Here is a 12,566-nt window from a genome sequence, read left to right as displayed (position 1 = left end):
TATTTGACCAGACAGATGTGAGGGAGGAAACCTAGAAAATGTAGTTTGATGCAGTTACACTCTAATCAATTATAGTTTTTGAGCTCAAGATTGAAAAAAGAGATCTGCTTTTGCATCCGTTGACCCAATCCTTGGATTTACATGAGTCATTTCACACCATAGTGTGAATGTTTGGTAAAACAGAGAGACAGAGCAACATATTTTTAAAAATGACATTAAAATTTTCCTCCTGACGGTGCCACCACCACTGATACGTCACTGCAGGACCTTCAACCTTCATAATTTCCTCTGAATGTCTGATGTATTTCTGATGTCTCATGTGCAGGTTTCATCATTTATTGAGAGCAAAGAAAAAGCTTTACACAAGCATCAGAACTGTTTAAAAACAGCAGCAGCAGCAAGTCACATTGTAATCAGCAAAGAGTTCACAGACCGATTCTCACATGCAGTTTTACATCTCCAGACAGAGTTCTAATGTCGAAGTAGAAACTGAGTGATGATATATATATATATATATGTAAATTTTTATGTTTTTGTGGAAATGCTTGGAACACAGGAGGTAATGGAAAACAATCTGGAGATGATATTCTTACAACTTTCCAAGTTGTTGTTCATTTAATTATAAATAATTTCGTTTCACAGCCATGTTTACATTCACGTTTGTTTGTTTTTTCAGTTTAGATCATGTTGTCAGTGTATTCCTGTCAATGGACATTCATCATGATTGCACATTAAGAAAAACATATCACAAACAAATCTAAAAAGCAAATGATAAAAGACAGAAAATGATAATTAGTTAAGACATACTCCACCATTACAATTTTATTTTTATTGTGCTGTAGTGATAGATGAAGTGCTTTGTATCATTTATTATAAATATTCAGGTAAACAGATATTTTTTTAAGTGAGTTATAATCTCACACAGCTGCTGTTTCTAATGTTTTAAGACATGAATGATATAAAAATGTTCCCAATCTTACAAAGTATTTGATCAAAATGTCCAAATTTAGCTCATGTTTGTCTAATGTCATTCAAAGAGTTAAAAATTTGATGCATTCATCTACAAAACTGGGAGCTTTGAACACAGTCATAAGATTAGTTTTTGTTGTCGGATGTGCATTTGATATGTAAATTATGTTTTGACTGATTGTCCTGAAATCTGTATCAGGATGCAGTAGAAAGAGTCCAGAACCGAATCTACAGTTTCACTGTAGAAGCCGTGAAGGGCTCAGTGTCAAATGCAAGTTATTAGTGAAATAAAAAAACAAAAAACAAAAACAAAACGTTAACAATACTCGATGTGACTCCCACTCAGCTTTTAAGGTGAAATCGATGCTCTGGTGTGTTATACTGTATACTAATGAAACCTGAAGCACACTAAGTGTTATGTATTTTTTCTACCAGACATTCATTGGACATTAGCAGCATTGAAACTTCAGAACACTGCTGACCGTATGAGGATTAATCCCATTACAACAATATATCTATACACTGTCTTGTCCTAGTGAGAAGACAATGGGACATGTTTAAAATAAAAAGCTCTTCTATAAAATGATCTATTCAAGGCCTATAGAAACATCTATGTGTGTACAAAAAACTATCTTAACCCATTTACTTAAAGAAACACTATAAAGTGACTTGGACATGTATTACACATCTGTGTGCTGTGTATATTGTATACATATTGTATATGTACAATATGTATATACAGCATAACTACAGTCACTGAACATACTGCAGAGTGTGTGCAACATTTTAAAAACTGTATAAGTTTAAAACAGTGCTGCTTTAAATGGAATGGTTCTAAAGGGTGGTCATCACTTCTCGGCTGTGTTCAGTCTCTTTGACTTGATGAATGCCATCCCATGTGTCCTCATGTGAGTATTGAGGTATCCCTCTGTTTCAAACATCTTCCCACATACTTTGCATTTGGTATTTGGTGTCCCGTCATTGTTTTCATCTGTGACATCCAGCTGGTTCTCATCGTCCTTTCCCCGTCCGTTATATCGAGCAAGACCCTGCGGTTCCTTCAGGCGATGCACAATAAAGAGGTGTCTGGCCAGGGAGCGATGGGAGGTGTAGCAGAGGCCACACTCCTGGCACTGGTGGGACGAGCCATCAGACCTGTGCTGGGGGATGTGTTTGTGGAAAGCAGCAATGTCCTCGGTGGTGAAGCAGCAGACAGCACACTTGTGAACTTTTAGGATATTCACCTTGAGCCTCTTTAACGGCTGTGAGTCCAAGCCCCTGGTGTTCAACCCTGGAGACCCCTCATCCTCTTCAGCCTTTCTTTTGAGGCTTGGGGTCTGTAGAGGACATTGAGAGAGTAGGTGTGACAGGAGAATGATGAAGTTGAAAAGTCAAAGGATTCAGAATGATTCACATTTATCCTTCTGACAAACGGTCAGAATATTTGTGCCACATTACCGTCTCCTTGTCAGGTAAAGCCTCTGCATGATCAGAGTTCACAGTCTTCTCCTCTGGGTCTTTGACTCCATGCATCAGCTGGATGTGCTGATCCAGCAGCACTCTTTTAGTGAATGACTGACTGAGAGCTGGACAGTGTCTATCAAAGTAAAATAAAATAACAATTATAAACCCCTTGCATTTTGTTTGAATTTATGGCATTGAAATGCCTTTTTCCTTTCCATTCATTTTTTAACACATCTGATGGGTTCACTCAGCTACTCTTATCTGAATATAAGCTGAGCTACTCTTAACCTGCCATTAAAGCTGCTGCTGCTCTGCATGTCCTACAGATGATCCACTACAGTGCTGGAAGGAAATAGGAATTCCTGCACAGACAAGAGTCCAATTGGCATGGTTACACATGTACCATGCAAAGGATCAGTGTGTACTCACGGGCAGGTGTAGACTTTGCGTAGCCCCCTGTGTTTGAGACGGTTGTGTCGGCAAAGACTGTGGGAAGAACTGAAGGACTTGTCGCACTGTCGACATGGGTGCTTCTTCAGTATCTGCAGTATGAGACAGAGAAAGTGCGAGGTATGAAAAAATCTTTCAGTAACATCATGTCCTCATTGTGTGTCTTTCCTTTAGTCATTTGGAAATTTTTCAAATTATGTTTCAAACATTCACCTTGTCATGTTCGCGCCTCATGTGTGCCACAAAGACCTCTCTGGAACTGAAGAAGCTGTTGCAGTCTCCACATGTGTATCCTGAACTGGGAGGGCTTTTGAGGTCCACTGAGCAATTATTGTTGGTTTTCTTTAGCAGTGAAAGAGAAGGCTTCTTTTCTCCCCTGTCTTGACAGTTGACGTTTCCTCCATCTTTGTTGTTATTATAATTACTCGAGTTGTTGTTGTTAGTATTGTTAGCATTGGTGGGCTTAGTGCTGAGAGGAAGATTGATCCCCAGGTTGGGTGGACCCACAGTGGTCTTCAGGGTTCCATGCATTGCCTAGCAATGATTTAAAAAAATAGGTATTAATGGTTGTGAAACATTTATTTATTAGAAATTGTTAGGAATTTCTTGGAAATACAACTGTTTTGTCAAGCATTCAAGTCACAGCATGAGGTTTTAGTTAAGGTTGGTTCATGATAATGTTACTGATAACTATCATACCACATAACAAAGTAGAAATGCTTTTTATGCCTACCTTGATATGGTCCAACATTAGCTGTTTCTGTGCATAATGCATGGAGCAGTCAGGGCATTTGAACACTGAAACTTTGTGATTGACAACATGCTGGTCGAAGTGTGTGTAGAGCAGGGACTGCAGAGTGAATACAGTGTCACACATGGAACATTTGTAGATCACTCTGAAAAATAAAAAAAGCAAGAACTGTTTTTAAAAAAGGCACTGTGAGTCACAATATGGACAAAAGATCTGAAAACTGAAATAGGTGCTTAGAGATTCTCAGCTTTGACTGAGCAATGCTTGTAATTCAGAAGAAGTTATATTATTGCACCTACTTCATCTCCAAAAACACACTTATAATACACTTACGTTTTGTAATAGGATATAAATAAATGATTAAACATACTGAAAGACATTATTCTGTCCATTTATTTTGTTTTATATCAGACAAATATTCAGCTTCAGTTTAGAGCACAACCAGGAGCAAACCGCCACAATAGCGCAGGAGCACCTGCTCCTAAACACCTGATCTCTGAGTAAAGCTGAGGATGGACAGTATGCAAGTCAGTGTGGGGATGCCATGTGGAAAAACAAAGCCTTGTTAAGCCACCTTGTCTAATACCACAAATCCTAATAATGAAGCATTAAGGATGATTTTCCTAAGGACATTAGACATGGATATTGTTTAACATGTGTCTTGCATATGCTTGTGTGAAAGGAAGGGTGTATAAATATATATTTCTGTTTATGTGTGTAGTTTGCAGAAAAAATCTTTTAAATTAAAAGTATATGCACACAACAAAAGTTCTTTATAACATTAGTGTAGATTGACATTTTATCTAAGTCATGTCCACGGTGTTGTCCAGCATTTAAAGACCTACTTGGGCTCTCCTGCTTTCACTCCTGGATGCTGTGTGTATGCATGAGAGTGCGTTCCAGGTGCCGACTTGAAGGCCATGGGGCAGAGCGAGCATTTATAGAAGATCTCACAGTGAGAACTCTGGATGTGGGATTTTAGAGTTGCAAGATCAGCAAAGATCACACTGCAGTGAATACAGCTGGGGAAAGAATGGATGTAGACAAAGACCAGAGTGAGAAAAAAAGTGGTGAGTTTGCAAAAGTCACATTTAAATAAGATGTTAACAAAGGGAAGGTTAATTCAATTCATTCTCTAACTTTGACATATGCACTTTGGTGTTTCTAGTTTAAGATTATCATTTGATTGATCATACCATATGGTTTGTAAGTTTAACAAGCCCATATCAGACTTTTACAGCATGTCTATACAACCAGTCATTTATTATAGCTACACAGGCTCACATTTTACTTAAATGCAACTCAAAGCACTATTAATATATATATATATATTTTTTTTAAGTTTCATATCATACATAGGCATGCATGAATAATGCAGATTTGGAATTCAAAGTTTCAAACCATGATGTTCAAGTGCATGTGTTTTAATTAGCATTTTTAAAATTTATTGTGAGTCATTATTGAGTTGCAGTGCCGAGACAATGTTCAGTTCATAACATTTTGACAGTCTTATAATTTAATCGTAAGTGGTGACTTTTCAGTTTTAATGGCTTGTAACTATGGTGACGTCACAAATGTCCAATTTTCCCCCGTAGGTTTCATTGTGACTAACATCATTTTCCATGATATGGGCTTGTTAAACTGACAAACATAATGTAACAAGTGTAATTAGAAATGACATTAAAAGTGCCACTTTGAAAGAAAAGTAAGAGCAATAGACATTTAACTCAGAGTATGATCAATTATCAGAAAAGAACATTGCTCAGTGGTAAAACACTGGGAATATGTTTTTCACATTTGACGACAAGTTAGGCTCTAGACAGAAAATATAGTTTAGAAATTAGATGGATGTTATTATTTTTTCTTTTTTGGAATAATTTTCAATTTCGTCAGAGAATATGAGAACACTGCAAATCCATAATGTTCCCATTTTAGGTAAGGTTGACATACCGGTAGCCAACTCTGCGGGTATAGTGCAGGCAGTTCTTGGTGACGTGTGACTGGAAATGTGCAGATCGACAGCTGGCGCCACACTCCGGGCAGATGTAAGGAGACTTGTGCTGGTGGATTCGTTGGTGTGACAGAAAACTGCACTGGTTTGGGAGAAGCATTTGGCAAATAGTGCACGTTTTCTATGGACACAGAGAAGGGAAGAAAGAAAAACAAAGTGTCTGAATAGATCCAGAGAAGTTACCTTATCTGACAAGAATAATACAAGAGGAAAGGATCAGGTGAGGCAGAACACAAATAGTTTCTCTTTTACATCATTTGATGTTAACTGTGTTAGATGTTTTTACACCAAACACAGAGCTAACATGCTTCGACCTGCCAGATGGCTAGAAAGATTGCCCTAAATGAATGACATTGTTGCAACATGCAACTGCTAGCCAATACTTTTTTTGGTTACATTATCCAGTGTGCTGTTCTGTATGTACTGTATTATGTAAGAGATCACACCACACATACTACGCATACCTGCCCACTGGATTCTTGTGCCTGTTGATAGTGCATGGCTAGTGAGCTGTCATCCTGGAACATTTCATTGCACTCTAAACATTTTAGGCAGTGCCTGGAGAGTTTTGATGCATCATCTTCCAAGGGCATAGCTGGTACAAGAGGAGCACTGCATGGAGCTGAAATCACTACAGTTTGGGAACCACCACCAGCAACCTTCTCTGGGTTTTGACTTGTTGGTGCCTGGGTTTGAGAGGTGGAACTGGCAGTGGTAACGTTTGGTGTGCCCGATGACAGTGATGTTATCATCTGATCTGCAGGAATGGGTTTTAGGATTAGATGCGAGCACTGCATAACCACCCCTTTGTCCTTGTGGCCTCTGGCATGAGACAAGAGGCTGCATTTGTTGTAGAACACTAGACTTTTGGAACAGTGGTTGCAGGTGACCTCAATTCGCACACTTCGGCGTTCGTAGTGCTGTGTTAAGCTCTTCTCAAGAGCAAATGAATCTCCGCACTCCAGGCACTTGTAGCCACGTGAGGGTAGAGAGATGCAGGCTGAGGTTGGTGGAGAAAGGTTTGGGATGTACACGGGAACAGGATTTATGCTACTCAAGACTTTATTGAATGCTTCAACTACAGAACTTTGAGAGCTGGTGAGCACTTGAACCTTAGAGACTTTTTTTGAGGCCTGGTTAGTAAGAATTGTCTGTTGCTTTACTTGATGCTGTGATTGTTGATGCTGGGGCTTTTTGGAGGAATATAGGGTTTGTTGGAGATCACAGGCAGCAGAGGATACAGTCTGAGGCAGAAGATTGAGGTTACCAAGATGGACTGTCTTTGGCACAAGTTTGGCATTTGCCAGACTGGAGGCAGGTACCACGACAGCCTGTTGCTGGATGGCATTAGCAGCTTTCAAAATGGCGCTGCTGGCACTTTGCACTGATGCAGCAGGGATGACTGTTGCTTTGACTGTGGTGTTGTTAGCCAACTTAAGGTTGATAACCTGTGAACCAGCTGTCTTGACTGCAGAGACAGGCAAGAAAGCTGTTGCCACAGGTTTAATTGTCATTTGCTTTGTTATTTCAATTGAAGGTCCTCCAGTAGTGGCGACTACAGTGGTTGGCAAAGAGGTCCTTGTGGAAGATGAAAAAATTGCACTGGTGGTTGCAATCACAGATAAACTATTCTCTCCTTTTTTTAGACCCTCAGGGTCAAACTCTGGGAGGACTCGGGTGACAGTACGCTTTATTTGTCCAGATGAGGTCTTTATTGTCTTTATCCTGACCTTTGGGATGACAGGGGTGGTGTCTGTGCTGGAGGCAGGGGAACCTTTGCTACTACCTTCACTCGTGACGCTAGAGGGGCTGTCTGACGGTCTTGTCAACATCCGTTTCGCAAACTCTAGGGCGGACTCCTGCTCCTGTGACTTCTCTGGAGCTCTGGGATGTTCATTGGCGTGGCTGGATTCTTTTTGTGTTGTCGGAAAATCTAATATATCCAAGTCCGTTGTACTGGCCTTTTTAGCACTGAGGGCCGCTATGGCTGCTATACAAGAAGAAAGTTTTGCAGAGGATTTGGCTTTGACCTGGGGGATACTTGACGTCTTAACATGCGCCAATGACTCTCCAGCCTCTTTGTACTGCTGATCATGAGATTTAAGGTCAGTTGCCTTAAGTTCCTCCTTAGGTAAGCTTGACTGAGGGGGGTCATTGGACTTGTAACTCCCCAGAGTATCTCTGTTGTTGTTTTGATCTGGTTTTTGGTCTCTTTTTGCTCTGGGCTTAGAAATGTTTTCCATTGATATCATTGATTTAGAAATCTTGTCCTCTCTCTTGATAGAGGACTTAAATGTTGACTGACCAACGTTCTTGTCCGTGGGGTCATCTACCTCAATTTTATCATCATCATCAAACTCTTCAGCACTGGAGATGGGACTGAACTGATTGAAGGTAGGTGATGGGTTGTTAACTGGCTGTTCCTTTCTAGTAGCTTTCCATCCATTCTTGCTGTGATGAGTATCAAGTGGCATGCTGGGCAAGAAGCCATTATGAAGTCTATTGTCAGAGCCAACAGAATGGGGTTCAGGTTGTGGATGGAAATCCCCATCCGTCTCTGACATGGTATCACCATGCTCACTAGCTTCTGTGTTTCGAATGTTCTTGACAATGACGCTAACGCCAACATCATGTCCTGCTGAGTTGTTGTGGACCTCGTCTTCATTCGCAGTCCCCCCACTACTGGGTTGTTTAAGCTGTCCATCATGGTCATTGTGATGGTCAGACTCAATAGCAGCTTTAGGATCCACCATGTCGGGGATGTCGAAGGCTGCCAGCAGATCATCAAAATCTGGCGTCTTCATATCTCCCATGGTGCGGCTCCTATACTGATAAGGAGATTACCTGTAGAACAGAAAAAAAATTAGGTATAATTAATTATCTAAGTAATTGATGTAAACTATACTTTTTAAACTGTATATTCAGAATGAAACTCCACATACTTCATAACTATGTAACATATATGTTTGTAAATTACTTCTATACACCTGTCTGAACCTAACCAATATATGTATATAGTACAGTCTTCAATATTGAAAAGCTTGGCCATATATTTTTCTATATGTTTCTTTAATTCATGTCGTATTTAGTGCTAAATACTAGGATAAGATTAAAAGTAGATGTAAATTATACCAATAGTGTGTTCTGATTAAATTGACAATTTAGAAATAATGACTAAAATAATACTGCCAAACCTCTTTTGACGAGTTTTGATTTATGACTATAAACAGAAGGTATGGTAATAATAGTAATAATAAACAATATTACCATGTGATAAAGCCACAATTTTTAACTGTTATTACTTCAGCTGATTTTTATGAGCCTACGTTTGATCTAAGCATATAGATCATTCAGCTGACGTTTAGTTTTGCAGTTCCACTTCTCACCAAATGGTGTGCTACTTTTCACATACAGGACAGTATATGAAACATCATGTTAACCATGATAACCACGTCATTGCTGCTTGATGCTTTGTGTTTCATGTGTGCATTTGCATTGTGAGATAAGTGCTCTCTCCTTCTCTTTAAATACAACTCATGAAAAATGAGACCACCTTATATCCAGTAGGTACATAAAGGAAAGACATTTTGTACCTTTATTGACCTATGACTAAAGAGAAACACTATGGCACCATATGTTGATCCACACAGAGCGTAGATGTGACATTTTGATGTGGACGTATGGCAAACATTTAAACTTTTATACTCATTTAATACTTTAGAAACTACATGCTCAGCTTTACCATAACTAAAACAAATGGAAATATGGACATAGTATACCAATGTACTAGTGAAAAACATATTTGAATGATGGGTTAATACAAAATAGTAGATTGTAGAGTGTATCCATTAACATAAAATGTGAACAGTAACTAAGCTGAATGAATTCTGAAGTGTAAATATGAAAATGATAATAGAAGAAAACATGTAAACATGTATTCATCATAAAACAGCAAGTTTTAGCAACATTCATCATAAGAAAAAGTTTCCGTGCTTTCAGTGAGTTATCATTCTTCAGAAACAAACCACTCTTTATTTTTTTGCAGTGAACACTGTGCATAACATATGATGGGACAGCAATTGATTGTGTTTGTACCATGACTGTTGGGGACAAAAGCCACAGCTCATACATGCGGCTAAACCAGTACTGCTCTTTGATCCAAATGCATGGCAACCATATCTGCACGCACAAACACACATTTCCCAGCCTCGACATTGGTTTGAAAAAGCAGCTCTTCTCAATCCACATGATGGGATAGATGTGACGATGAGGTTAACGTGAAAAATGTGACAGAGAGAGGGAGAAATATTATGGAGGGAGAGGGCAGGCGAGAAATGCAGGGAGGGGAAAAATGGCTGCTGAGCTGTGTGAAGCTGCAGCAGAGAGAGAGAGAGAAAGGCCTGGTGGAAGGAAGAGCTAGTCGCAGCCAGAGCAGCTTGACGTAGGAAGTAAATGAATGTTAAACACAAACATTAAAAATTCCCAACGCAGAACTCTTTCTAGCCACAGCTGTTTAATACCCATGCGTTGTGATACTAGCTGAAATCCACACACTGTGTAATAGACAACTGCAATCTCAGTAAAGTGAATGTAAAATAACAATGGTGGAAACATGCAAGTGAATCAGCCACTCCTCACCCTCTTGCCTCCGTCCCTCTCCAGCCACTAGCCAAACCTTCTTTCCTTCCTTCCTTCCATCCTGCAACAAACACAGTCACAACACTTCTAACCCACAAAAAAATCCATTCACCCCACCCTTCCTGGAAAAAAAAAGCCCTGTTCCTTCCCAACCAGGCAAAGGCCCAGAATTCAGGGTCAGGTTACATCCAGGGATCTGGTTGCTGGTGTGGCTCCTGGTAAGGATCCTCGTTAGTTACTCTCTGCACCTCTAGCAGCACACAGACATACAAATAGACAGATAGATCATATGCTCCTGTGTGTGTGTGTGTGTGTGTGTGTGTGTGTGTGTCAGGCTTTAGGCTGCAGAGTCACAGACTCTCGGGCAGCCACATCCCCCTTGTGCTGCCCTTGTGCCTTCCCAAATCTCCCTGCTCCCATCGCTGTGAAGGGCACTGCATAGCACATTGACATCCAGCCAGCAGCAGGGTATGTGCATCTGCCATGACAGCCAGTGGCTGAGCTGTGAAGGGGCTGCCATGGAGCAGCCTGGGCTATCTCTTTCCCTCGGTCTTGCACAGAGACGGCATTGTTCCTGTCAGCCCTCCGTCTGCCTCAAACCGGTTTAAGCTGGTTCTGGTCACCCAACATAAAGCCCTGCGCTGCAGTACGGCCTCAGAAAGACACAGGCAGGAGCAGCGTGCCCACCTCCCAAGAATCACTGCAGCATTTCTCACCAAACTACACAACACTGGCATATAGCTTTAGAGAAATAAGAACACACAGCATTTTAAAGATGGATGGAGACACAGAGAAAGGAGATTCCCTAGTCTTGTCACTTGCACCAAAAGATTTGGCCACACAGTGTTTGGGTGAGCGCAGTTACCTTGATACAAATAAAAATAATAATGAAAAACAGGACAAGCAATTAAAATGATGTTAAATAAAATACAGTTACAAGTGGTAACATCTGACAAGAAATCAAATCATGTGCAAAGTGATGATTGATAGTAACAGTAACTAAATACACTGAAAGAAGAGAAGCTCTGTCTGGTGCCTTGGCCTGTTTCTCAGTCAGATCCTGCACCACATGCTGGTAAACTCTCTGAAAACGAAAACTTCGATTCTGCCCATCAACAGCATCACACCCTGCACTATCATATAAAGACAACTAATGTCAGAATCCAACGCAGACAATCAGAAGTGGGCAAACACAGGCCATTCATGCACATCCTCCCCAGATTTCCATTACACACATGCCACCCCTGCCCAAAATATGGCGCCACATGGACACACATACACATGCACATTCATGCATATATAGAAGTAAATGTGGCATACCCTTGTCAGATTATTTTCCCACTCTGAGAGATAATCAGGTAAAAAAGTCTTCCTGTAGAGGCCTCAGCACCTGCCTTTACTCAGCCCCCAACCATTCCAGCCCCCATCCTCCTCCTCCTCCCCTCCCCCTCTCTCCTCTTTCTCCTTTACTGGACCAGTCCTAGATTTTAGTCCTAGTCCAGGCCTCGTTTTCTCCTGAAACCCCCGCCGCCACCACGGCAGTGCATGAAGGGACGGATGGAGAGAGGGGGCAGTGTTCAGCAGACGAATCAGGCCTTTTGTCTCTGTCTGTGCAGGGGGGTGAGGGGACTCTCCACTCTGGCTCTGGAGCAGCAGCAGCAGCAGCTGGTGCAGAGAAAGAAGAGAGAGAGAGGGAGATAGAGACAGAGGAAGGTGGGGGAGATCGAGAGGAAGAAAAGGAAACAAACAGGAGAGCAGTATTACATAGGTTTGAATATACAGAATATAGGCAAATCTATTAGTATTTTAAGTGTAATTATGCAGATAATGTTTGCCCAGATTGTGCTGATAAACTAGCCTCGATCTTGCATCTTTCATCAGGATCAATATCATTACATATTACTAACATGATATATAAATAGCTCAGGCCTCTGGGTCGACCCAGCTGCCAATCTGCATGCTGCATTTACCAAGGTCACGGGGTCTTATGTGTGGCTTGTATTGGAACTTGTATTGCAATCCAGCTGCCTGTTATTATCAAGAGCACAGGAGAAATACTGACACGCTTACACTGTATAACAGCACAAAGGCAATGCAAGAGAAGATGGCTACACATGTAAACACTTTAAATTGACTTAATGCTTTTTCTCATCTGCAAACATGAGCATTATTGTCCTGATTTACCTACTTATCTAGCTCATAAAGTAAGAAAATGAACACATTAATAACACGGGAGTCAAAGTAAAAAGATGACATCACATTACAGTATCTGTCATGGATAAT

The 12,566-nt window shown here is 40.7% G+C and overlaps 1 protein-coding gene across 2 annotated transcripts; it reads right to left on the bottom strand.

Annotated features, from left to right (window-relative positions):
* Window positions 1-368: 368 nt before the first annotated feature.
* Window positions 369-11,905, bottom strand: znf532 (zinc finger protein 532). 2 transcript variants are annotated; one of them, XM_026356664.1, is made up of 9 exons: window positions 11,604-11,905; window positions 6,110-8,489; window positions 5,585-5,766; window positions 4,480-4,656; window positions 3,617-3,779; window positions 3,097-3,417; window positions 2,863-2,975; window positions 2,428-2,566; window positions 369-2,306 (listed from the first exon to the last, which is right to left on the bottom strand). In XM_026356664.1, the coding sequence occupies exons 2-9, from the start codon at window positions 8,456-8,458 to the stop codon at window positions 1,818-1,820; spliced, it is 3,933 nt and encodes a 1,310-aa protein (XP_026212449.1). In that variant the 5' UTR covers window positions 8,459-8,489; window positions 11,604-11,905; the 3' UTR covers window positions 369-1,817. The 2 variants fall into 2 exon arrangements, with proteins under 2 accessions (XP_026212449.1, XP_026212448.1); XM_026356663.1 differs by lacking the exon at window positions 11,604-11,905 and adding an exon at window positions 10,284-10,541.
* Between the last annotated feature and the right edge of the window lie 661 nt (window positions 11,906-12,566).

Source organism: Anabas testudineus, chromosome 12, assembly GCF_900324465.2.
Source record: "Anabas testudineus chromosome 12, fAnaTes1.2, whole genome shotgun sequence".
NCBI lineage: Eukaryota > Metazoa > Chordata > Actinopteri > Anabantiformes > Anabantidae > Anabas > Anabas testudineus.
This window is presented reverse-complemented; position numbering and strand designations above follow the sequence as displayed.